Source organism: Panthera leo, chromosome C1, assembly GCF_018350215.1.
Source record: "Panthera leo isolate Ple1 chromosome C1, P.leo_Ple1_pat1.1, whole genome shotgun sequence".
Taxonomy (NCBI): Eukaryota; Metazoa; Chordata; class Mammalia; order Carnivora; family Felidae; genus Panthera; species Panthera leo.
Genome location: NC_056686.1, coordinates 6,681,986 through 6,706,924, shown reverse-complemented (window position 1 = coordinate 6,706,924; position 24,939 = coordinate 6,681,986). Strand labels below are relative to the sequence as shown.

The window sequence follows — 24,939 nt, the reverse complement described above, 5'->3', positions numbered from 1 at the left end:
CAAGAACAGGGTTAAAGACCTGACAGGAAAGGTCTATTACTCACCAGATTCCACATTCACAGCCGACACTTAACAAGGTACCTGGGCTTGACCAGGCTTAACTTCTGGAAATAGGTCCAGGAGTAAGGCAATTGGTACACAGTTCGTTAAAACTCTTGCCTTTGGTTCAAACTGGGGATAAAGGACAGCTTTAGAAACATGTTCACAGTCTAAAACATTTGGTGGCAGAAAGTTTTAATTAATTTATTTTTTTTTTGACTCAGTAGCCTGAAAGCTTAAATTATCAATCTGCACGAGACTTGGAAATGTACAGAAAAGAAAAATGGCTGGGAAGTCTGTCCTGGTCCACCCAGTGCCACCAAAATGTGACACCTCTTACTGTTCAGCAGTGTGGCTTCAGATTACGAAACAAGTTGGATTCTGATTTTACAGGTTCTCTCTGCATTTCTAGGGTTACATTTCACTAAATTCCTTAGCCATAGTTTATAGCACAGTGAACATAAAAAAAGGACACAAACCAAATTTATACTGAAATTAAATAGCATGATTTAATTTAGCTGCTGCTCAATCCTGAATCCTCTTAAGTTAAAAAAAAAAAAACAAAACAAAACACCAAAGTTATAATTAACTATTAACGTTAATGAATTTAAACCTTCCAGAAAACACGAATCCAAAAGGAAATGTCCGACAGGTGATACGAGCCACAAATCTTACGGCCTTTCCTGTTTCCGTCCCAAACGTTCTTAAACATCAACGGAAAAAAAAATTCTCTAGAGTTTTTCAATTTTATTCTAGAGCACAATTTTCTGGCCTCTTACTGAGTACGGTCTTCTAACAGGTACACAATTAACTCATAGGTAGACAACACGATGGCAGTATTCGGTATCTGCCGGATGAGCTGGGCAAAGAGTCCCCTGTAAAAGGCAAGGTAACCTTCTTCCCGGAAGACCAGCCGAGCGGTCTGGATGAAAGACTTGTACTTGGTGCCTTCCTCCCGGAGCCGTGTCCTTATGACTTCTGCAGAGAGAAACACATACTTTATGCTACGAACGGACCGCAGTATCAGGCAATACGATGAGAGAATTCAAAGCACACGGCCCAGGACTGTCAACGTACATCTCCGGCTATTTGCCATCTCGGCTCTGTTTGGACAGCACGGTCACTTCGGAACAATGAGAAGTCACAATCTTTTTAGAACCTTTTCTGACTCTGGGAAATGGTCCATTAGGGACATTGCATGTAATACAAAAGTACAAAGTAATTTTTAAGGGATTAAAAAAAGCTTGGTTTGAATGGGACTTCATTTAAAGACAGTCTGTGGTTTTCTACTCTCAATTAAACCAACACTGTAATTTCACGGAAGGTGTAATTTTTATTAAGTGTGACAGTATCATTAACACGATTTTTTTTTTCATGTACTCCCCAACCTTCTCTCCTACTAAAATCCTTCTCCACTCTGTCCAGCTTAAAAGCCGCCTCCTCCATTCTCAAACCTTTGCACACCTGGCCCTCCCCCGCCCAGGCACCCCCAGCATGACACCTGTCCCTGCTTGTCTCGCAGACCTCAGTGCACACACTTCTGTCTCCCTACCCCACGGGAGGTGTCCCGCCCTCTTCTCCGTGAGCCCCGTGGGGCTGCTTCGTGCCCTAGTATGTGATGGGAACTCAATTACCTGCTTGTGAAATGACAGGTACATTTGTCATAGCCGACAGTGTAGCAGGCTTTTGAAAACAAAACCTGTTTTTCGCGGTACAATAAACTAAGCTATTTTTTTTAAGTAGGTCAATGGAACATTATGTCTATAATTCCTTAAAAAATGGACTTAGCAGAGTAGCCTTACTCAGCACAAAGTGGAAGCTGAGAGGTTTGTTGTTTTGTTTTGTTTAGTTTGGCACTCGTATCATTTTTTTAAATCGAGGAATGTTAAATAAAATCCAGATTTTTGGCTTCTTTGAAAACATCTCAAGTTCTACAACACAGGGCCCACATTCTGCACAGTACATTTTGGCCACAATTAGCTGGAACGGAGTAGAGCTGAGTTCCTGCCACTCGTGTAACCTACAGACAGCTGAAGCCAGTCCCACACGTCCCCTGTTACTTAGCACCCGCAGGTGTCTGCACTTCAATGTGAGCTGCGGATACGCTAGATAATACCGCCAAACGCCACGAACCTCACGGCTTTCTACTGTTTGGGAAGAAAAAGCAAAACACACCGTGTGGATAAGCAATGCAGGAAGCACATCCTTTAGAAATAGCAGCGGCTGCCATAAGTCCAAAAAAACTCGTGGAATTTTTCTCAGTCCCATTTGTAGAAGAGGCTAATGGAGCTTCTTTCAGATACTTCTTTAAACTTTCATAAATAGCAAAACAGATGATGGTTTCTGAAATCCCGGCATACGAGGCGGTTAATCCCCTGTAGAAGCCACGAACGCCTTCCGTCTGGTAAACGTAGCGAGCACACTGGAGTGTGTTCATCTGCTTGGAGCCTCTCACTCTGTGGACACAAGACCAGCGAAAGCCGTTAAAAGGCACACTCACGAGCCCGGTTCCCGTCCCGAGCCGCAAAAACTGAGCGCTGAGCATAAAGAGAAATGATATGCACGGCAGGTGACATGTGTCTTCCTTCTTCTGTGTTTGGCTGAGCCCTAGCCCACCAGATGGGACACCTGATAAGCCCACAGAACACTACGTGCATCTGTACCAAGAGTCCTAAAAACATGTCCAGAGCTTCTGACCTAATTTTGCAAAGAGCTATACAAAGGAAGATGTTCATCACAGAGGAAAACACAACCGCAATATAATCAGAACAATCCAAATATCTAAAAATAGAAATAGATAAGTAAACCATGATACACACACCAGATTGAAATAGTTGTAAAGGCAGGAAGCTAGGCGGAACCGCGTGAGCAGAGAGCAGGACAAAATTACATGCAGAGTGTAATTACAATCATGGTACAAACAGGTTTTAAGAAAATGCTGAAGGAAACCTCACCAACATTCTGACTGGGCAGTGAGTGTAAGGGAGTGCTTTCTTAACCTGAGTCTCCAGATCCCATTATTTCTCAATTTATGAAATTATGAACATGGAAACGCTGCCCAATAACTAATAAAAGGCCTTAGGCTTGGCTGCTCTTGGCTCATGATAGAAAGCATCCTAAACTGCCCGATGCAAGCCGAATCCTGGGACCTGACCCTGTTTCCACTGGCCCCCATCCAAGACCCCTCCCTTGGGGCTAAAGCCCACCGCTTCCAACCGGTCACAGCAGGCTCTCTCACTTCTTCACTGTGTCTTTCCACATCCTAGCTGGAGCGACCTTTCTAGCACCGAGCCAACCACACCACTGCCCTGCTTAAAATCCTCTAATGCAGGGCTTCTCAGCCTGGGCACTGACACTCTCAGCTAGATGATTACCTGTTGTGGAAGCTGTCCTATGCATCATGGGAAGTTTAGCAGTACCCCGACCTTTACCCAGTAGATGCCAGCAGCACCCCACCTGAATCGTCACAAGGTCTCCACACACTGTCAAACGTCCCCTGGGGGACAAAGCGTTCCCCACTCCTGCCCTGAACCATGGCTCTAATGGCTCTCCATGGCCCTCAAAATACAGCCCAAGGCCAAATTCCAAGCCCTCCCAGGGTTTTTAAGAATGTGCCCCCCCCCCCCCCCGCATTTCTGCAGCCTTGGCTCCTCCCCCTGCTTTAGCACGTGCAGGCGCAGCATACTCCAGATGTTTCCCTTCTTTGAGCTCCCTGCGAACAAGGCTTCTCTAGACATTCCCCACACTCCGTTCTCTGCCCGATGCACCTGCCGTGCGGCCCACCCCCAGTTATTTTCCAGAAGGTAAGGGGCCATCACTGCTGGAGGAGGCCCTCCCTGTGCCCACCCTGCCTGGAGTGCACTAGGGACCCTTTGGGGTCCTTACCATTTCCGGTCCCTATCTCGTTAGACTCTAATGCTCTTTATTTCTGTAAAGCTGTGAGCTTCTGGAAGGCAGGGCCTAGGTCTTACTCCCTGCTGTTTCCCCAGTGACCAGTGCACAGCAAGCATCCACGCTCGTTGTTGCAGGACGCGTTAGCAGAGCCCATCCAAACAAAGCTTTAAAATGTCCTCAACGTGGAGCGTTCCCAGGCGGATTTAAAAGAGCGCACATAAAGGCTCTGAGCTGACTTGCACACGGACGTGCGACTAAGCAGGAGTGACTCTGTGTGGCACACCTGAAGTGCGGAGTCATCACCAAAGGTTTCCAGGAGAGGATGCGGCTCAGAAGCCTCAAGGACGAGCAGGTGTTCTTGAGGGACCAGAGGGGGAGAGGGAGTCCTGGCGAGGGACAGCACACGGGGAGACGGACGCATAAGAGCACACGACAGTTTTAGAAAACTGCAAAGGACCTTGGATGTTAAGCCCAGCAGTTAGGATGTGGTCGTGAGAGAAAACAAGACTCCTGGAAGGAGTGAGCAAGTGATCTGTCCAAAATAATGAGATCTGATACATTCTAGAAGGTTCTTTCGCACAGAATGGCTCGGGGGCAACATGGAATCTGAGACCAATTCAGAGGTTTTTGTGGTCACTAGAAAAGCTAAGGCAGACCCCTAGCTACGCTTCCAGGGGATGTTCTAGTTCTCCCTTTAGAGGTGGCTCAGAGTTAGACTAGACTAGCTGAAAGTTTCCAGAGCCCACACGCATTTCCCCACGACACAGTCACACAAGAGTTCTTAGAATTCTAGTACAGGGGCGCCTGCGTGGCTCCGTCGGTTAAGCATCTGACTCAGGCTCAGGTCATGATCTCACGTCCGGCTCTGTGCTGGCAGCGTGGAGCCTGCTTGGGATTCTCACTCTCCCCCTCTCTCTGCTCCCTCCCCCCACTTTCTCTCTCTCTCAAAATAAATAAAAATAAACTTAAAACATTTTTTATTAGCGCCCTGGAGGCCTGACAGCACTTGCTGTCCTACCCTTGTCCTACGCTTGTCCTACCCTCTGCCCACTTGAGAGAGAGGCCATCTGGAGGAGATCCCTCAGGGCTCCAACTGGGGGTGGGGTCGGCCTAGAGACCCACCAACCATCCGAGAGGAAGTCAGGAGCACCTCAGGGGCCACGGGTGAGTGAACTGCTAACCTCTGTTGGGTGTTGTTTCTGTTGGCCTTCACCTCCCCACGGTGCCTGGCAACACACATCTCAAAACAAAAGGGGTTTCTACATAGGCTTATGTTCAGGAAAAAAACCAGGATGGGGATGGCTAAGGACTCCGTACCCATCACTTCACCACTGGAATCGGGAGGAAGAAAAAGATCCCAAGAATATTAAGGAAGGAACAATTGGTAACTTACTTCCGTTCCAGCTGCATCCGGGTTTTAACCATCCATATAGGATTCATTAAGGTATTTGTGACAAAAGCTGGAAGATAAAATCCAGAAGATAGCATCATTGAACACAGTCCGTGTTTATTAAAGTTGTCTATTTCATATGATAAACTTTGAGGTCAGGAGTTAAATGGCTTAATACTAAAAATAGATACGGGCACCGGGATGGTTCAGTCGGTTGAGCATCGGGCTTTGGCTCAGGTCATAATCTCACGGTTTGTGCATTCGAGCCACACATCGTCCCCCATGCTGAGTGTGGAGGCTGCTTGGGATTCTCGCTCTCTCTGCCCCTCCCCTGTGCTCGCTCTCTCTCTCGAAATAAATAAATTAAAAAAAAAAAAAAAAAAAAGGAATAGTAAGAAGCAGTTCTATACTGCAGATGGAAGTTACAGTCCCCTAAAATGTAACATCCATTGTTATGCTGGACCTAAAAGAAATCTCTCAATTTTCTAGAGCCCTGTCAAGTCTCTCCAACCTGTAGGTGGTGCTGTTGATATTTTGGTAAATCTAATCTCTACGGTAAATACGGAAACTATTCTAAACCTCAATTTATAAATTTCAGGTCCAGAAGTATGTTTTAAGAAGCTCGTGATCTAACCCAAAAAGGTCACCTTATATCAAATGTAAAACAGAAGCCACGAAATCTCCACTTACCTGAATTCAAACACCTACATTTTAATACCCAACTCATCACTTCAAGAAATTGAAGTTTTAAGACTGATACGCTTTTAGGAACCATTTTTTTAAAGTCGGTCTTCCTCATCTTAATACTACTGACTGTTCCAGACCAACCAAGACGCACAGTGTCGCGGTGTCAGCCTGACACACAGCGAGTTCTGAATTCCTCGTCCTCTCCACGGTCCGAAGCGGGTTCATTAGGAACCCAGACAGTGGTTTAGAAAACTCCTCCTGGGTCCGCTTTCCTTACCAAAGGTTCCTCTGAGTTAATGTGGCAAAAGTTACAAAACCGATGACAGGGTGGAGCTCCGGGCTCGCTACCGCCCTCGGAAGTGAGGACCCACTGGCTCCCGCTCCGCGTGTCCCCCCGCCCCGGACCTCCATGTTCAGTGGGGTCCCCTTTCTCTTGTGAGAAGCAGCTCTGCGTTCACTATCCTCCTGCTTGGGGTCCAGTAATTATTATCCGTGACTACTCAGATGGGCTACTAGAACTTCCGTCTGGAGCGACAGAGGCAGACAAGACTGGTGGACGCACACCTCACAGGCCGGCAGAAGGCAGAGATTTTTCACAGAATGCCAATTTAGGTTCTCCGAAATACCTTCTATCTACACAAGTCATCAAATGACACTCAGGGGCTCCTGGCTGGCTCGGTCAGTGTAGTGTGTGACTCTCGATCTCGGGGTCATGAGTTCGAGCCCCAGGCTGGGGGTAGAGATTACTTAAAAAAAAAAAAAAAAAAAAAAGATCTTTAAAAACAAAAAACGAAAACCGCATACAATATCCGTAAAGACGTAGCCTTCCCTCAGCAATCTGCAAGTCCGTGGTCTTTTCCAAGTATTTCCTGGGGGAATAAATCCTGTTACGAATTTTCTAGAGTAAGTGCAATGACTCCCTCAAGAGAATAGATACTATCTGATCTGGTAGGAGCCTTACTCAAAGAACACTCCACAAGCCCCAAGCCCCCGTCACAGTGTCCAGTTGTTAAGGCCAGAAATGCCAATAGTACACAGGTTAACGCTGGACACCGTGGGGAGTCACAAAAAAGCCCTCGAATTTTTCAAGTAATTTAATGAAACAGAAAGACATGAAAATGCATTAATATGCCTTTAATTTTATTTATTTTTAATTTTTTTCATGTTTCTGTATTTTTGAGAGAGAGAGACAGAGAAAAAGAGTGTGTGTGGGGGGGGGGGGGAGGGGCAGAGAGAGGGAGACACAGAATCCGAAGCAGACTCTAGGCTCTGAGCTGTCAGCCCAGAACCCAACGCAGGGCTCGAACGCACAAACCGAGAGATCATGACCTGAGCCGAAGTCGGATGCTTAACCGACTGAGCCCCCAGGCGCCCAATATTCCTTTAAAAGAAACAGAACACTGACCAGCAGTACGCATGGGCACATGTAAATTCTGAGGGAGAATAAAAGTTTTAGTTATCGGGGAAAATGGAACCAAGTTACAAACTATTCTCGAACATTCATGCTTCCTTAGTTCTAACATGAAGCGCCAGAAAAATGGTTTGAGGCAAAAGAGGAAGAGAGCGAATTTCGAATTCCTGGACAAAGCTGCAGGGCACAACACGTGCTTCCGGAAAGCGAGAAGCTTGTCTCCACTCACTGGGGGTGACCTACCTGCAGAGCCGGCTGAGAAAATATGCACAGTATTACTGTTAGGCACGAAAATGCCATTGAACTGCTCTTTGGCTTTGGAGTAACACGCAAAGTACACAGCCCTGGTGGAAGAAAGAGAGAACACTACAGACATCGGCATGGCACCATATGCGTCCCTCCACGACCTCTGAAAAGGTTAGGAAATTAGGAGAGAGAAGGTTAACGTGTAACCAAAAGCTGGACCTTATCTGTCAAACCAAAAGCTGCTGCAGAGGCACCTGCAGAAAGCTCCTGCGTGTCCCTCCAGAAAGTGCCCGGTGATGGTCAAGTATCCAAAATAACTGAGGCCGGTGAGATTTGGGTAACATACAGGGTCCGTTTATATTCTTCATTGTGGATAAATGTCAATCCTTTAAGCATCAAAATACACACCAAACCTTCTAAAATCTCTAATACTACTTCTAAAATACAGCACGCTTGTCCTGCCTTACACCACAATGAGTATGTCAAATGTAATTTGACCGGTTTTTGAGGACTCAGGGTCAGTAGGAACTACCAGCATAAGTGTTTTCAGTGCAGAGCTTCCGCCATCGGACACGCACACCCCCCACCCCCACCGCCACCCCTATAGGTGGAGTCTGGCCTCCCCCACGGCTCTCTGGTCCGGTCTCTGCTTTCCCTCTTCTGACTCGGCTCTTACTGGGGCTGGGGAGTAGGCGCTGGTTGGTATCTTCCCCACTTCTTCACCAGCAATGCCAGGGAAAAATGCTTCTTTAATTTGGCCGGCCAGTGCATCAATCATAGAGTGTATTTTTCAACTTAGGATCCGGACTACTTATCTGTTATTTAACATTAGTCTGCTTTTTATAGGTCCCCACTGTTCTAAACGGGTGTGGCAGCCAGGAACCTACAGCAGGTTAACAGGCGTTACCAAACTATCCACAAGGAGATACAACTCAATTTTCTTTATTTGCTATATGTATCCACCATCTATTAATAATGCAAACCCCATATAATCTCACAGACTAGTACTTGTATTTCTTAAACAGCTTATACACCTATGCTATAAAATTCTAAAGGAACAAAGGGTTTAATAAGAATCTGAATTGTTACAACATTCTCAGGTGATCTGAGTATAAGTTGGGAGCACTGATCTGCAAGAATTCTAGGAAGCTTTTAGTCTTTACCTTGTACAAGACATTTTCGTTTTTGTTCTAAAAAATAATTCCCTTTAAAGTCGACCGGAGTATTATATGAAATAACAGAAGTACCTCACTCGTCACCCAGCTCCCCGCCGGGCCTCCAGGCCTTTTCTAGAAGCAGTTTCTCATCTACTTTTCACAGATATGCTATACACACACTCACCTATTATTCAGTCTTGTCAAACAGACTTTACAGGGCATTAAGCCTTGTGCTAGAAAGGAGGGTGTTTTAAATCAAGTAAAGCCTAGAAGCCTTGAGAATTGCTTCAGATCAGCGGTTCCAAGCGCATATGAATCACCAGGGGATCTTGTTAGGATGCAGATTATGATACAGGTCTGGGGTACAGTCCGAGCGTGTGCAGTTCTAACCGGCTCCAGGAGACGCCCACAGTGCTGGCCACGCACCATACTTGATGTCGCAAACACTTGTCTAGAGAAGATCCCAGGTGACGTGAGCAGATGAATTTTCATTTAAGAATAAAAGAACTAGATTCTTTCACACACACACAGACACGCACACACGACACACGCACACATACCCACACTAAAAGACACACCAGCACTTAGCACTATTCCACGTGTCAGATGTTTATAGGCAAATCCCATACTGAAAAAGACACTGGCCATCTAGAAGCAATGCGCTTCAGTAAGAAAGGAGTCAGTATTATATACTACAGGCAGCGAGCCAGCTGAAAAGTTTAAAGCTTACCTTGATGGTGCCACTCCGACCAAATTTGGACCCAAGCCTCTAAAAAGTGACTTTGGTCCCTCCTTCTCCAAGATCGACCTAAATGATAAGAGAAGATCTTTAAAATCCTGAGGCAGAGCCTAGGCAAAACAATGAGGCGTCAGCCCGCACAGCTCCTTGAAGAAAGAACAGAATGTTTACAAGACCCCAGACTCTTATCGGATTATAGTACAATACAGCATCCGAAATCTGAAGAATACTGCTTTCATATTACAGTGAAAAAGCAGGTTTCAAAAGCATCAGTCTGACGTGTTTTCAAGGAGCCTTTTCCCGGGCTCACACGGGACCAAGATATTCAGGGTCTGTACTCCACACTGCACTCCTAGTAAGGTAGGACAAGCATCTGGCAGAGCATCTCATACAGGGAATGATGCCCTCATTGTAGCAAAATTCACTGAGAAACGGGTTCAGAGATCTCTCTGGATGATATTTCTTTGGGATTTTTTCCTGATTTCTAATAATCCTATCTTCCAGATATTGACTTATTGTAGAAGAGCCCCAACCAGGGATCTACAGAATGGAAAAACCTAATGATTTTCATAGGCTGGATGAACGTTACTTAATTTTTCTTCTTGAACATTTATTTATTTTTGAGAAACAGAGAGAGACAGAATGTAAGTAGGGGAGGGGCAGAGAGAGAGAGGGAGACACAGAATCCGAAGCAGGCTCCAGGCTCCCAGCTGTCAGCACAGAGCCCGATGCAGGGCTTGAACCCATGAACCGTGAGATCATGACCTGAGCCGAAGTCAGACGCCCAACCGACTGAGCCACCCAGGCGTCCCTGGATGAATGTTATTTAAAGCCAAAGCATAGTATCTCAGGGTCAAAGAGAATATCCCTTTTGCTTCTTAATTTTTTAAATTCACGGTGACATATACACAACATAAAAATTTACCATTTTAGCCATTTTTTAAGTGTACCGTTCAGGGGCATTACGTATCTCCACAAGGTTGTGCGACCGTCACCATCCATCTCCAAACCTTTCTCATCTCCTACAAACAGGAATCCACACCGGGTTAAACACGAACTCCCTGGGGCGCCTGGCTGGCTCAGCCTTCAACTCAGGTCATGATTTAACGGCCTGGGGCCTGCTTCGGATTCTTTTTTTTTTTTTTTTTTTTAATTTTTTTTTTTTAACGTTTATTTATTTTTGAGACAGAGAGAGACAGAGCATGAACAGGGGAGGGGCAGAGAGAGAGGGAGACACAGAACCGGAAGCAGGCTCCAGGCTCTGAGCCATCAGCCCAGAGCCCGACGCGGGGCTCGAACTCACGGACCGCGAGATCATGACCCGAGCCGAAGACAGACGCTTAACCGACTGAGCCACCCAGGCGCCCCCTGCTTCGGATTCTATCTGCCTCTCTCTCTCTTTCTCTCTGCCCCTCCCCTACTTGTGGTCTCTCAAAAAAATGAATAAACATTAAAAAAGAAAAACCACCCCATAACTCCCCATTCTCCTCTGCCAGCCCTTGGCAACCACCGTCCTGCTTTCTGTCTCTCTGAATTAGACTACTTCAGGGACCTCATAGGAGTGGAATTGTACAGTATCTGTCCTTTTGCGGCTGGCTTATGTCACTCGGCAGCGTCACTGAGGTTCACCTACGTCGCAGCAGGTGTCAGAATGTCCCTTTTGAAGGCTGAGTGATACTCCATTGTGTGCCTACCACGTGCGGTTTACCCATTTATCTGTCAACTGCCTCCACCTCCGGCTACGGTGAACCAATGCGGCTACGAACGTGAGTGTCCAAGTATCCGTTCAGGTCCCTGGTTTAAACGCTTAGGGGAACATGCCCAGAAGCGGAATTGCCGGCTCGTGTGGTAATTTCGAGGTTTGATTTTTTGAGAATCTATCTACCACAGCGGCTGCACCATGTTCCATCCCTACCAACAAGCACAGGGGTTCCAATTTTCCCACACCCTTGCCAACACACTTAAAAAAAAAAAAAGTGCCAATGTGTTTTCTTCTTTTTCTCTTAAGTAGGCTTCATGCCCAGCGCAGGGCCCAATGCGGGGCTTGAACTTACAACCCTGAGCTGAGAGCAAGAGTCAGACGCTTAAACGGAGCCGCCCAGGTGCCCCGTGTTCTGACTGCAAGCGACTAAGGAAGGACTGTGTAGAACATTCTTTAGAGGCATTTTCCCACTCCAACATAGGATTCAAATTGAAGAATAAATTTGGTTAAATGTATTCTTTTTAATGGCTCGATTTTCATGGTGTCCAAGAGAAATTTACAGTTACATTGAGGTCTTCTCTAATTTAATCTCCTTTTCTTACTGCAGATTTTTCTGCACTCGGTAATTAGGGCCTCCGATCCGACAGCATTCTGAGTTTATCTAGAATTGTCGTCAACAGTTTATATAATGCTTTACCTTCATTATGACATTGAGAGTAAAATAAAAAGGTGTCTTCCCACTTCATGGAAAAGCTATTGGTAAAGTGAATCCTGCCAATTCTATTTCTGCTACCTTCCACTTTTCCCATAGAGAAAGTCTCTAAAAACAAAGCTGAAATTTTTGGTAAAGAGGTTAAATTGATGTTTTGGTCCCTGGCACGCTGGAAAATGTTCAAGTTTTATCCATTCGTAGCCTTCTTTCCTTTTTCAGGTCAATGTAATTTTTCACGGTCTAGAGTCCTTGAATGTACAAACTTAAAAATAGAAATCTTCGCTTCTCGTCTTCAAATTTTTAGATGTTTATAAAATATTTCAATTGCTTAAAAATGAAAGAATATTTGTACCTGTAAGAGCTGCCCTCAAAAGTAGCAGATCAGCAGTTAGGTAAGAAAAAAGAAATAAAATATCTAGACTGGAAAGGAAAAAGCAAAGCTATCTTTATTCATACAGACTACATAATCTTATTACATGGAAATACTAAGGGGCGGCCGGGTGGCTCTGTTGGTTAAGAGTCCAATTCTTGGTTTTTGGCTCAGGTCGCGACCTCACAGTTGGTGAGATGGGAGCCCCACGCCGGGCTCTGTGCTGACACTGCGGAGCCTGCTTGGGATCCTCTCCCTCCCTCTCTCTCCCTCCTTCTCTGTCCCTCCCCTGCTCTTGCGTGGGTGTGCTCTCTGTCTCAAAATAATTAAGTTAAAAAAAATACTAAGGAATACACTAAAAAAATTACTATGGTAAGTTCAGCAAGGTTACAGGACACCAGATCAACATATGAAACAACTGTATTCAAACACAGCGGCAATGAACAATCTGAATACGGAAATAAAAAAACAATTCCATTTGTATCATCATCAAGAAGGGTAACATTCCTACCCAGAGAGATGAAGCAGATCAGTGGTCGCCAGGGGAGGGGTGTGGGGCGATGGGAAGGACTATTAATGGGTACATGTTTCCTTCTGGAGTGATGGAAAAGTTCTAGAATTAGATAGTGGTGGTGGTTACAGAACTCTGTGACTACACTAAAACCACTTGTACACTTTAAGAGGATAAATGTTATGGTATGTGAATAATAACTCGATAAAGCCATTATTTTAATCTTTATTTATTTTTGAGAGAGAGAGAGAGAGAGAGAGAGAGAGAGCGTGAGAGCGTGAGCAGGGGACAAAAAGAGAGAGAAGAAGACACATAATCTGAAACAGGCTCCAGGCTCCCAGCTGTCAGCACAGAGCCCGACGTGGGGCTCGAACTCACGAACTGTGAGATCGTGACCTGAGCCGAAGTCGGACGCTTAACCGACTGAGCCACCCAGGTGCCCCAATAAAGCTATTATTTTAAATAAGTAATAAACTAGACCTCGGTTCCACCGAAATACTTAAATTACTTCAAAATATTAGGGAGACAATAGTCTTATTTTCTAATCATAGAATGTTTTCCTTACTGGCAGTTATCAACCCAGGCCCTTTTAAGTGATCCCATGACATACTCTGGTTTGTGTGCAGCCCAGTCTAAACCCTCTGGCCACCCCTGAGTATCACATGAAGGGCCTCTGACACACTGGACAACCAGACAGCACATCTCGCTAGAAGTACAATGGACATTTCTTTCTTTTTTTTTTCTTTCATGGCATCTGGGGAATGTCAGAGCAATGCATTTAAAATGAGACCTAGTTACACAACGTAATATTACTCGGCAATAAAAAAGGAAGGAAGTACTGTTACACAACACCAAGGCTGAACCTTCGAGAAACATTAGGTTACATGCAAGAAGCCAGACACCAAAGGCCGTGTGTTGTATGATTTCACTTATGTGAAATGTCCAGAGGACGCAAATCTGGAGATAGAAAGTAGACGGTGATTGGTTGCCTAGGCTGGGGGCAGGCGATGGGGAGTGACTACAAATGGGTGAGGGGTTTCCTTTTCATAGGGATGAAAACGTTCTAAAATCAAATTAGGGGTGTTGACCGCACATCCTAAACACAGTTGAATGGTATTCTTTAAACAGGTAAATTGTATGGTATATGAATTACATCTTCATAAAGCTGTGTTAAACCAAAAAACAACCCAGCGAGGAGGAATGAAAGGCTCACTGAAAAAGGTCTAGGAAGCAGAAAAGATCTTGGCGGGAACAGAGTTTTAAAATTTTGTTCTTCTGTGAAATCAATCACTTATGGTGACTGCTTCACCGGGAGTATGGACTGTAGATCACTTAAAAAGCAGTATATGAATACTGAATGTCTTGAATTTGAAAACCAATTTGAAAATTGGTGACTTGAGGTATAACCAAGTTATTTGTACCGTTTCTGTAACTCTTCCATAAGTCTGAAATTCTTTCAAAGTAAATAGTTCTTTAAAAAAAAAAAAAGGTATAGGTCATAGGTTATAAAAATACCAAACTCTTGACGATAGCTCATAAATTCACAGAAGCAAGGGTTGGGGTAAAGCTGGGTTTCTGTAAAGCTAAAATGAAGCTCATGCCCTCTGAGTAACCTTTCACACTGGCTGAAAGATAACTGGCTCTTAATCGAGACGTGGCAATTTAGTGTTTTCAACTGTAAATACTTTTCCTCTTTCTCAAAACAGCCCTGTGCTTTTATTTTACTTTTTTTTTTTTTTTTTTTTTTTTTACTAAGCGCAGCAACTTTTCATCCAGAGAAATCAGGACCGTGCTTTTAAAAAGCCAAGTTGTCTGAACAAAAACTTCTCTCAAGCAACACCTTGAAGTGACCTACAATTCAGAATACAGTATGTAAAAGATTTCAAATGGTCAGTGTGTTCAAACATTTTGAAAGTTTGGACTCGGTCTGTGGCCCCCGTTAATGTGCCCTGGGCAGCCAGGCCCGGGAGTCAGTCAAACACAATTAAGGGCGTCTCTGGCTCCAGGAAGCTGGAAGCCCTCATCTATAATGCAGCAGAGAACGCGTGTCCTCAAGTGACTCAGGCCTTTTAAGAACTGCAGAAAAACTGTCTCCATAGTGACGCATATTAACAGTGGGCAAAAAGTCAAATCTGTTACATAATTCAAACTTCTAACCTATCGGGATGTTTACAAAATTTTTCTGGAACAATCAAGTTTCTACTATAAATGGCACACTTCAAGCTTCATAATAAAGCATGTTGGGATCCAGACTAACTTTCCCACAGTCATATAAACTTTCACGTAGAAAAGAGATACAAAAGGAAATTAGGGTCTTGTTTGGAACATTTCCTTGTCTTCACTAGTTTTAAATCACAGCACACATACTACGGACTAATCCAGAACAAAGATCTCATCGGAACAGGTACCTAAATTTTCACAAGATCGAGATTAGCTCGCTAATAAATTACTTTACAGATTAAAAAAGGTACCTGAAAAAATAAAAATAAGGTAATGACGGCATAGTTTACAGAATAGGAGCTCTGACTGAAAAGAAAAAAAAAAGATTAACTCACAAGATTGTTTTAAAAGCAGACCTCAGAGATAAAACGGATATATTAATACTCCCTTTAGCAAATCTAACAGAGCCTAAATATGCTAGCATCTTGCCTTTTTTAACTATGAAAAATGTGAAGGTTCCTGGTGCTCAACGGAGGATTCTTTCTTTCCTTACATGAGACACACGCAAACACTGACTTGCAGCTTGAAAAATAAACTCCCCGTAAACAAAGTCTGTTGGCTGTTAAGTCTTCTAAACTGGCACCGCCTGAGAGAGTAAGACTAGAGGGAAGGTGCTGAGTTTTAAATGAATAACCCTTTTATTCGTTTGGGTTTCCGGTAGCAGTGCTTCTAAAACCTTGCCGGGCTTTGTGGTCTAGAGAAAAGGCCAGACACCTGTCACTTAGCAGGTCAAAAGTCCTGTCTGCGGACCATCATCGCTGCCCTTAGCTCAGCCGCCTCAACAGAGGAAGGAGGAAGCTCCCTAAAGATCTAGGTGCAGGAGGAGGGGGAGCTTCGACCAGGGTGGAGGCGGAGAGTGGCGGAGAGCAAAGTCGTCGGGGTCTCCTGCGCCACCCTGAAAGACCTCTCAGGCCGGCGCTCTCGCTCTCTCCACGCCAGTGCTGAGCAACAGACTGCTTTCGGAACGTGCAACAGGGAAAGACACACACTTCCCCCGAAGAGCAAGTATGCTTTCTTCAGACGAGAATTATGTAATACGATAGATATTTCCCTTTTTGCCTTGGCCACCAAAAAACCCAGTCGTAAATCATGTTAAAAAAGCACAGGAGGTACCTATTGTGACAGCAGTCGGTATTCTTTTTTTTTTAATTTTTAATGTGTGTTTTTTTTTTTTTTTTTTTTTTTTTGAGAGAGAGACAGACAGACACAGCATGAGCAGGGGAGGGGCAGAGAGAGAGGAAGACACAGAATCCGAAACAGGCTCCAGGCTCTGAGCTGTCAGCACAGAGCCCGACGCAGGGCTGGAACTCACAAACTGTCAGATAGTGACCTGAGCCAAAGTCGGACGCCTAACCGACTGAGCCACCCAGGCACCCCAGCAGTCAGTATTCTTTACAAGGCAGGACGTGTGTGTGTGTGTGTGTGTGTGTGTGTGTGTGTGTGTGTGTGTGTCTGTCTGTCGAGCACTTTATACTCCGTATCTTCCCAACAGGCCAAAATTCATTCATTTGATTTGTACTGAAAGCTTAAGCTTACTACGTGACAGGCAACATTCTAGGTGAGTGGCGACACCTCAGGGACAAAAACAAATCAAAGTTCCCTTCTGGTGGGGGTAGAGAGAGAAAATAAACAATATAAATATGTAAACCACACTGTTGGATGGAGGTGAGCGCTGTAGATAAAAATAGAGCAGGAAGAAGGGATGGGGCGTGAGGGGAAGCTGTTTTAAATAGCATGGTCACGGCAAGGCCTTCCCGCAAAGGTGACTACGCGAGCCAGCCATGCAGATGACGTCCAGTACAAAGGCCCTTCCCGGAAAATGTTCCAATGTTCCCAGTTGAAAAGACTGCGAAGGAACAGCAAGGAGGCCAGGGTGGCGGGGTGCGGGCGGGCGACGTCAGAGGTGAAGTAGGAGAAGTCATGGGAGCGGTGGCACCTGTGCGGAGCCTCGTGAGGGGGTGAGGGGCGACTACAACTTTGGCTTTTCCTCGGAGGGAGAGGACAGCCCCTGGAGGGATCTGAGCCAAAGACCTCCCGACTGCTCTGTGGAGCACACACTGAGGACTGGGGTAGGGGCGGGGGTGGGGGAGACCACCAACACCGGTGAGATACGGCGGCTTCCATCAGGACAGTGGCGGAGCGAGGGGCGCAAAGGGGTCAGAGCCTGCACGCACTCTGAAGGCGGAGTTGGGAGGTTTTCCCGTGGGACGGCGAGAACACTCTCAGGATGACTCTGGGCTTCAGATCCGCACAGAAGGAAGGATGGACACCGCCTTCGATGGACACAGACAAGACTCTGGGAGCAGCGGGTTTGGGGAAGTTCAGTGGTGCACAGGTTCCGCTCTGGACGCCCGCTAAACACCCGAGCAAACAGGCAGGGGGACTAACGTGCGAGGCTCGGAAGAGAGACACGGTCAGCTTACAGATGGCACTTAAAGCCGCAAGACTCGGGGCGCCTGGGTGGCGCAGTCGGTTAAGCGTCCGACTTCAGCCAGGTCACGATCTCGCGGTCCGTGAGTTCGAGCCCCGCGTCAGGCTCTGGGCTGATGGCTCGGAGCCTGGAGCCTGTTTCCGATTCTGTGTCTCCCTCTCTCTCTGCCCCTCCCCCGTTCATGCTCTGTCTCTCTCTGTCCCAAAAATAAATAAAAAACGTTGAAAAAAAAAATTAAAAAAAAAAAAAAAAAAAAAAGCCGCAAGACTCAATGGGATCCACTCCCGGAAGGAGGGGCTGCCGCTCGGGCAGGGCCCTCCAACATCAAGAGGCCACCGGGAGACTCGGAGGCGGAGCAGAGGCAGCGGCCGGCCAGGCGGGACTGTGGTCCCGGGGGACTCTGGCTGGAACTCGGCCGTCTCCACGCGGCAGCGGCGTAGCGTCAGGGGGCCTGCCGTTGTCTACTCTTAGCTGCTTCCGGTCGTTCTCAGAAACAGGTGAATGTACACGGAACGACACTGAGCAAGTCGATTTGCCTTTCCTCATCATAAAACAGGGGTAACACCACGCCAGGGTGCTAACCTCAGGGTTCTTGTGAAAAACCGATGAGATAATACCACATAAGCGTAGTCATTTTTTAACTTGAGAGCTAATAAATATCAGTTGAGAATCTTAAAACTATATATACACCAAGTTGAGGGCATAAAGCTTAACGAAACAGCTCTTGGGTAAAAAATGCCACTTTACAAATACTTTTCTGACAAAATATCACTGTGACAAAAATTTTACTTAATACTTCCATTACTCCTATTTTGATGTGAATATAGAATAAGCGGTTTTAAAAAGTATTCACGTGTCGAGGCGACTGGGTGGCTCAGTGGGTTACGCGCCGACTTCGGCTCAGGTCATGATCTCACGGTCCATGAGTTCGAGCCCCGCGTCGGGCTCTGTGCTGACAGCTCAGAGCCTGGAGCCTGCTTCCCATTCTGTGTCTCCCTCTCTCTCTGCCCCTTCCCTGCTCATGCTGGGTCTGTCTCAAAAATAAATAAACATTAAAAAAAAAGAAAGTATTCACGTGTCAGTGATGGCTCTTTTCTGTGTAGCTGAGGCTGCACGAACTGATGGCTGCTTTGGGTCCACAGTGAAAACAAATTGTCTTGTGTGTAGCGTGATGTGGGCACTGTTCCTGTATTTTACAAGATGGACAGGCTTTTTTCCCTTTGATTTACATTTTAATACATAATTGTGCCCATTTTGGGAGGGGGGGAGGACATACATATAGAGAGACAGGCAGACAGAGACAGAGCAGAGATTTACAAGAGATGGAGAGACAGATACCCGAGATATAGAACAGACACCCTAGAAACTTCAACTAGAGAAACATCCTCATGCCACATGCGTGGCCCTGCTGATACCCACAACTTCTGGGTAACAGTTTCCCAGTTACTGTAAATATATAAATCTACTTGTCATGAGTTATTTGGCAAGCACCTAAGAGGAAGTTCTTTTTGGATGTCAGTAAAGTTGGCAAATTACCTGTCTGTCTCATTATGTCCAAAGCACTTTGTGTTCCTCAGAAGAAAGGTGTCATCTGAGACACTGCCACCGCCCAAACATATAAGAAGGCAAACCAGGATGGGGATGTTTTCACAGCCATGGATTTAAGGATGCGGGCTTGTCTCTCTCTCTACTGATCTCGAAGTGTTACCTCCACGTCTCTGTGTTTCTCTTTCCCGGGCCTACCTCCAGGCAGGCTTTCCGCCTTTCACGTCTCCACTCCTGTCCTCGGTGTTTATCTGAACTAGCTGATCCTCCTGGAGTCTTGGGGACCAGCCTCCTTTTTCTCTAGCTGATTCTCTCACTTGGGTCCTTGCCCTCAGCGGCTGGTTTTGCTGTCCAGTTTTGCTCAATAAACTCAGAGGCTCCTTCATACACATGTCTGGCATGGACACCTGGGTGACTCATCGGTAGACTTTACAAACAAAATGTCCCTAAAAATAAATGAACCACTTTCCAATTCATTCCACCTTATCTGAAATGTGACTGAATTCTGTCCAAAGTGCTAAGTGATGGGGTTATTAAGACAGAACATTTCCATTTTATGGCATCTTTTTCTGATGTTTCCCCAGTAAACATCTACATTGATAAACAGCATTGTCTTCCTTGAACACACCCTTTCCCAGTGATGTCTCAGAGGTCTGACAACCACGTTTAGCTCAGTTCAACGGCACCTCTTTTCAAGTACACAGCCCCCGGCTAAAACGCCGGCATTGCCAGGCGCCCTTCTGAATTTCTGCTTCTGCCTTAAGCATAGAGACTAATAAGCCAAATTCAGCCGATGAATGTTCAGCCACTTTGTAATCAAATAAGACATATTTAATGCAGTAAAAATAATACACCACGAAGGCAGCCTCAGTATTAAACAAACACGGGAAAAAACAATTTCACCAAACAGGTGTTGCAACTTTTCTGTAAATGTAAATGATCTCCAAACAAAAAGTAAAAAACCTGAAACATTCTGTTTCTGTGTTGTTTTCTCTTAAAATAGTCACAACACTTCTCTGGTGCAGCTTTAACATTTTTAACTTCACTCTGCCACCCCAGATCTTGCTGGCCCTCAAAAGATCTGGGGCAAGAGCAACTCTGATGCAACACTTTCAACACGGATTTTTGGTTTGCTCTCTTAGGTTTACTCTGACCATCGCCGGATGATCACAGGCAGCCCCGCTGCCAGGGGAGGTCAGAGCTCAAAGGTTCTGGTACAGAAACCAGATTCTTCAGTTTGGACAGAGACTGCAAGCGGACCGTCTCATCTGACGGGCCCGATGAGAGCGGGGGCAGGGGTCCAGAAGGGGAGGGAACTTACTTCAGAACCTGGAAGAGCCCAGGCGTCACCGATGCTGGTCTCACCATTCCAGCCCCACTAATGGTCCCCAGATGAACCTGAGGATAATAGACTGTCCGAAGAGCTAATCTGGAAGACTGCAACCGTGTCTTAATGACTTCCAGCGGACAAGTGAAAATAGCACCAACCGTGCCCCCACACCTGTCAGAGAAGAAATCACAATCGCATCAGAAATGCTATACCATTCCTTGTACAAAGAAAATGTAAAATTTAATGTTCCCCTATTAAGAAAAAAGGCACCGAGGTTTATTTCATAATTAGAACATGCTGGGAGGGCAAAAGAATTTGTTGAAATCCCAGCAGGTAAAGAGAGAACCATGGTTAACACATTAGCGCATCCTTTAGGGTTTTCATTACTGACTTTTTAATCCCCATGTCACCCCCCCCCCCCAACTTACCTGGATGCTGTGACCGTCTCTGTGTGTCACATCCACACCTACATCATCACTTGTAATGACAACGTACTATCACTCTGTGCCAATGTTTAACATTTTAGCCTGTTACTGTTAGTCTTTTCCAACTTCACTTCCATGCTGCAACGAATATTCTAGAAAATGCAGCTTTTCACAGTCGAGTATTATTCAGGTAATGCTAGTATTTTGAAAAATCAACTTTTACCACAACACAGACTTCTAATAAAATAGGATTGATTTGGGGGTGCCTGGGTGGCTCAGTCAGCCAAGTGTCTGACTCTTGGTTGATCTCACAGTTCAGGAGCTCAGTCCTGCATTGGGTTCTGTGCTGACAGCGTGAAGCCTGCTTGGGATTCTTTCTCTCTCCTTCTCTCTGCCCCTCCCCTGGTCATGCTCTCTCTCTCAAAATAAATAAACTTAAAAAATGAAAAGAAATAGGATTGATTTGAGGGCGCCTGGGTGGCTCAGTCGGTTAAGTGTCCAACTCTTGATTTTGGTTCAGGTCATGATCCCAGGGAGCTTTAGTTAAGTTCCTTTTTTTTTTTTTTTTTTTTTAATGTTTTTTTTTTTTTAACATTTATTTATTTTTGAGACAGAGAGAGACAGAGCATGAACGGGGGAGGGTCAGAGAGAGGGAAACACAGAATCTGAAACAGGCTCCAGGCTCTGACCTGTCAGCACAGAGCCTGACGCGGGGCTTGAACTCATGAACCGTGAGATCATGACCAGAGCCAAAGTCGTACACTTAACCGACTGAGCCACCCAGGCACCCCATAAAGCTCCTCTTAATGATGAAGTCCTCACGTGTCCTTCAGTCTCCCTGAATCAGGGCTCTCCTAATCACCCTTTACCATTTGTTCAAATCAAAATATAACCGCAATTAAGAATTTAAGTATTTTTCTTCAAAACAACTCACCTGTTTATCCTAAAATACTCACTTTCACTTTTCTTAATAATATCCATGAAATTAGGAAACAATCAGCAAAACTAAAAGGCAACTGACGGAATGGGAGAAGATATTTGCAAATGACATATCAGATAAAGGGTTAGTATCCAAAAATCTATAAAGAACTTATCAAACTCAACACCCAAAAACCAAATAATTTAGTGAAGAAATGGGCAAAAGACATGAATAGACACTTCTCCAAAGAAGACATCCAGATGGCCAACCGACACATGAAAAAATGCTCAACATCACTCATCATCAGGGAAAGACAAATCAGAACCCCAATGAGACACCACCTCACACCTGTCAGAATGGCTCACATTAACAACTCAGGCAACAACAGATGTTGGCGAGGATGCGGAGAGAGAGATCTCTTTTGACTGTTGGTGGGAGTGCAAACTGGTGCAGCTGCTCTGGAAAACAATATGGAGGTTCCTTAAAATCTAACTACCCTACGACCCAGCAATTGCACTACTAGGCATTTATCCACGGGATCCAGGTGTGCTGTTTCGAAGGGACACATGCGTGTTTATAGCAGCACTATCGACAATAGCCAAAGGATGGAAAGAGCCCAAATGTCCATCGATGGATGAATGGAGAAAGAAGATATGGTGTATATATATACAATGGAGTATTACTCGGCAATCGGAAAGAATGACATCTTGCCATTTGCAACTATGTGGATGGAACTGGAGGGTATTAGGCTAAGTGACATTAGTCAGTCAGAGAAAGACAAGTGTCATATGACTCCACTCATATGAGGACTTTAAGAGACAAAACACGAACATAAGGGAAGGGAAACAAAAATAATATAAAAACAGGGAGGGGGACAAAACAGAAGAGACTCTTAAATATGGAGAACAAACACAGGGTTACAGGAGGGGGTGTGGGAGGGGGGATGGGCTAAATGGGTAAGGGACATTAAGGAATCTACTCCTGAAATCATTGCTGCACTATATGCTAACTAATTTGGATGTAGATTAAAAAAAAAATCCATGAAATTGCACGTTTGACGTGCTAGTTATAATTAACAACATGACATATCATCTAAAACCATCCTACCACCACAAATAAATGTTTTATTCTTTGGAAAACACTGATGATCAAGATCCGAGTCTGAATCATCTTTGTATCCCTGGCATCGGGACTCACAAGTTCACAAACAGTATTTGCTAAGCAAAGGAATTATTAAATCGAGATTTCAAGGAGAATGTCTTTCAAGGGATCTAAATGTTTGAAAATGGCACATACTCTCTACCTTCTGTCACAGGCTCCCTTAGCCCAGGAGCTCCGCGTGGGGAGGGACTGTGTATTTACATGTTCTCGCACTTCAAGGACAGCACCTGGCAGACAGGTGGCTCAATAAAAATGATAAGTACCAGCACCTGTGACTGGGAAACAGTAACAACAGGAAAGGACAGGCGCTGGCAGACACAGAATTACTGAAGTTAGCTTCCCTACCCCACCAGAAAGAAGTGTTGGAAATCTGGAAGCGAATCCAGCACCCGGCACAGACCCTGAAGTCGTAAAACCCCACACAGTAGTAGTAGTAGTAGTAGTAGTAGTAAAAATAATAATAATAATAATAATAATAGTATTATTATTATTACTATTTTGAAAGAGAGAGAAAGCGAGAGCATATACATGGGGAAGGGGGCAGAGGGAGAGAGAATCTTAAGCAGGATCCACATCCAGTGAGGGATTTGATCTCACAACCGTGAGGATCATGACCTGAGCCACAATTTTGGCTTAAGAGTCGCACTTAAGATAAGTCACACTTAGCCACCCAGGTGCCCCTTCACAGGCAGTATTTTAAAATCAAGAGCCCGAAGTTTGATAGAGCAAGTGAAATATAGATAACTAAGAGTTGGAAGCTAACTAGCTTCCAGTGATTATTTGTCACTTTAAATAATAGCATTATTGCCAATGACTGATTACGGTAGGCATTCAATCCTCCAACAAGCCTATGAGGTAGGAGTTATTATTTACCCCAATTTACCATGAGGAGTATGAATGGTAGAAAAAGAAAACGATATATACAGACTGGGGGGTGGGGGCTGTGGGAGGGTGGAGAGGAAAACAGTAAGTTTTGGCTATTTAGGCAAACCTGCTTTAAAAACATGATAATAACACACCGTAAATGACGCTGTTCATGCAGCGGTGTTTTCTGAACCGTGGGCCAAAGCCCACCAACCATAGATGCAATTTAGGGGATCACAATCGGCACGGGAAGGGAGAAAGGCAGGAAGGAGCTGAAGTATCAAACCACTATCATTTGACCCTCACGGACTTTGCAGGTGGCATTAGCCTTACTTTTTAGATGGGGAACATGGGTCTCAAGGAGGTCACACACTTTCTCAAAGTCACAAAGTGACTACGTGTCTCAACGGAGACCCAAATCCAGACCGTCTCCCTCCAAAGTCAGCGCTCCCCTCACTATACTCTTCGGGAGTATGACAGAAAGATGGTTTTGTTGGCTCATTTAGGCTATTTACTTTCACACTCAAAATGGGAAACGGCTGATTAGACAACCAGGCCTTTAAAACTCTGTGTTCTTTTGCATCAAGAAAAAATTGTGAGCCTAACTGAATACTGGCTTGTGTAACTTGCTCTAAGCACTGGAATATATCCAAAGAAAATGGGTCACCACTAAAGAAAGTGGTGGTGGTGAGGTGTTAAAAAAAGGGATAAAAATTAACTTTCTAACTCAGGTATATTCACACAAAATAAATAACCCTGACTTATGAGAAAAATGACCACGTGCTTAAAAGGTGTAACATTTGGAAATACTGGAAAACTTACACACTGCAGAGTAAGATAAAGAAGTATCTGCAATCTCTTCATGTTCAATAACCCCACTCCACACCGCGGGGAAAAGACAGAACTTCTGGGTAGTCTTTCATAAGAAAGTCAGTAAATTCAAACACAGGTCAACCACCTTTGCTTTGCCCCCATGTCAGTTACGTTCCTTCGTCGGCCGACCATCAACCAAATCCACGCCACCGATCAAAGGAGGACCCCCCGGAAGGTGCGCTCACCTAACAAAGCCAAGTGCCCCACTGAGAGCAGGGCGGTGACCTCTTTGAGGGCAACAGACCACACTCAACGCCAGTCACCTTTTGTGTTACACACTGTGCCTATGGCAGGAGGGGCAGGGGTGTGAAAA

The 24,939-nt window shown here is 45.1% G+C and overlaps 1 protein-coding gene across 2 annotated transcripts in view; it reads right to left on the bottom strand.

Annotated features, from left to right (window-relative positions):
* Positions 1-526: 526 nt before the first annotated feature.
* The window catches only part of SLC25A33 (solute carrier family 25 member 33), a 34,138-nt gene continuing 9,725 nt past the window's right edge, over positions 527-24,939 (bottom strand). Inside the window, exons 2-7 of one of the 2 annotated variants that reach the window (XM_042950867.1) lie at positions 20,376-20,555; positions 9,555-9,632; positions 7,665-7,765; positions 5,327-5,393; positions 2,215-2,495; positions 527-1,017 (exon numbers count right to left, since the gene is read on the bottom strand). In XM_042950867.1, the coding sequence (XP_042806801.1) occupies positions 815-1,017; positions 2,215-2,495; positions 5,327-5,393; positions 7,665-7,765; positions 9,555-9,632; positions 20,376-20,555 (910 nt within the window). In that variant the 3' untranslated portion in view covers positions 527-814. Of the gene's footprint in view, positions 1,018-2,214; positions 2,496-5,326; positions 5,394-7,664; positions 7,766-9,554; positions 9,633-12,858; positions 13,077-20,375; positions 20,556-24,939 lie in introns of those variants that run through there. The other variant, XM_042950868.1, reaches the window with a different exon arrangement.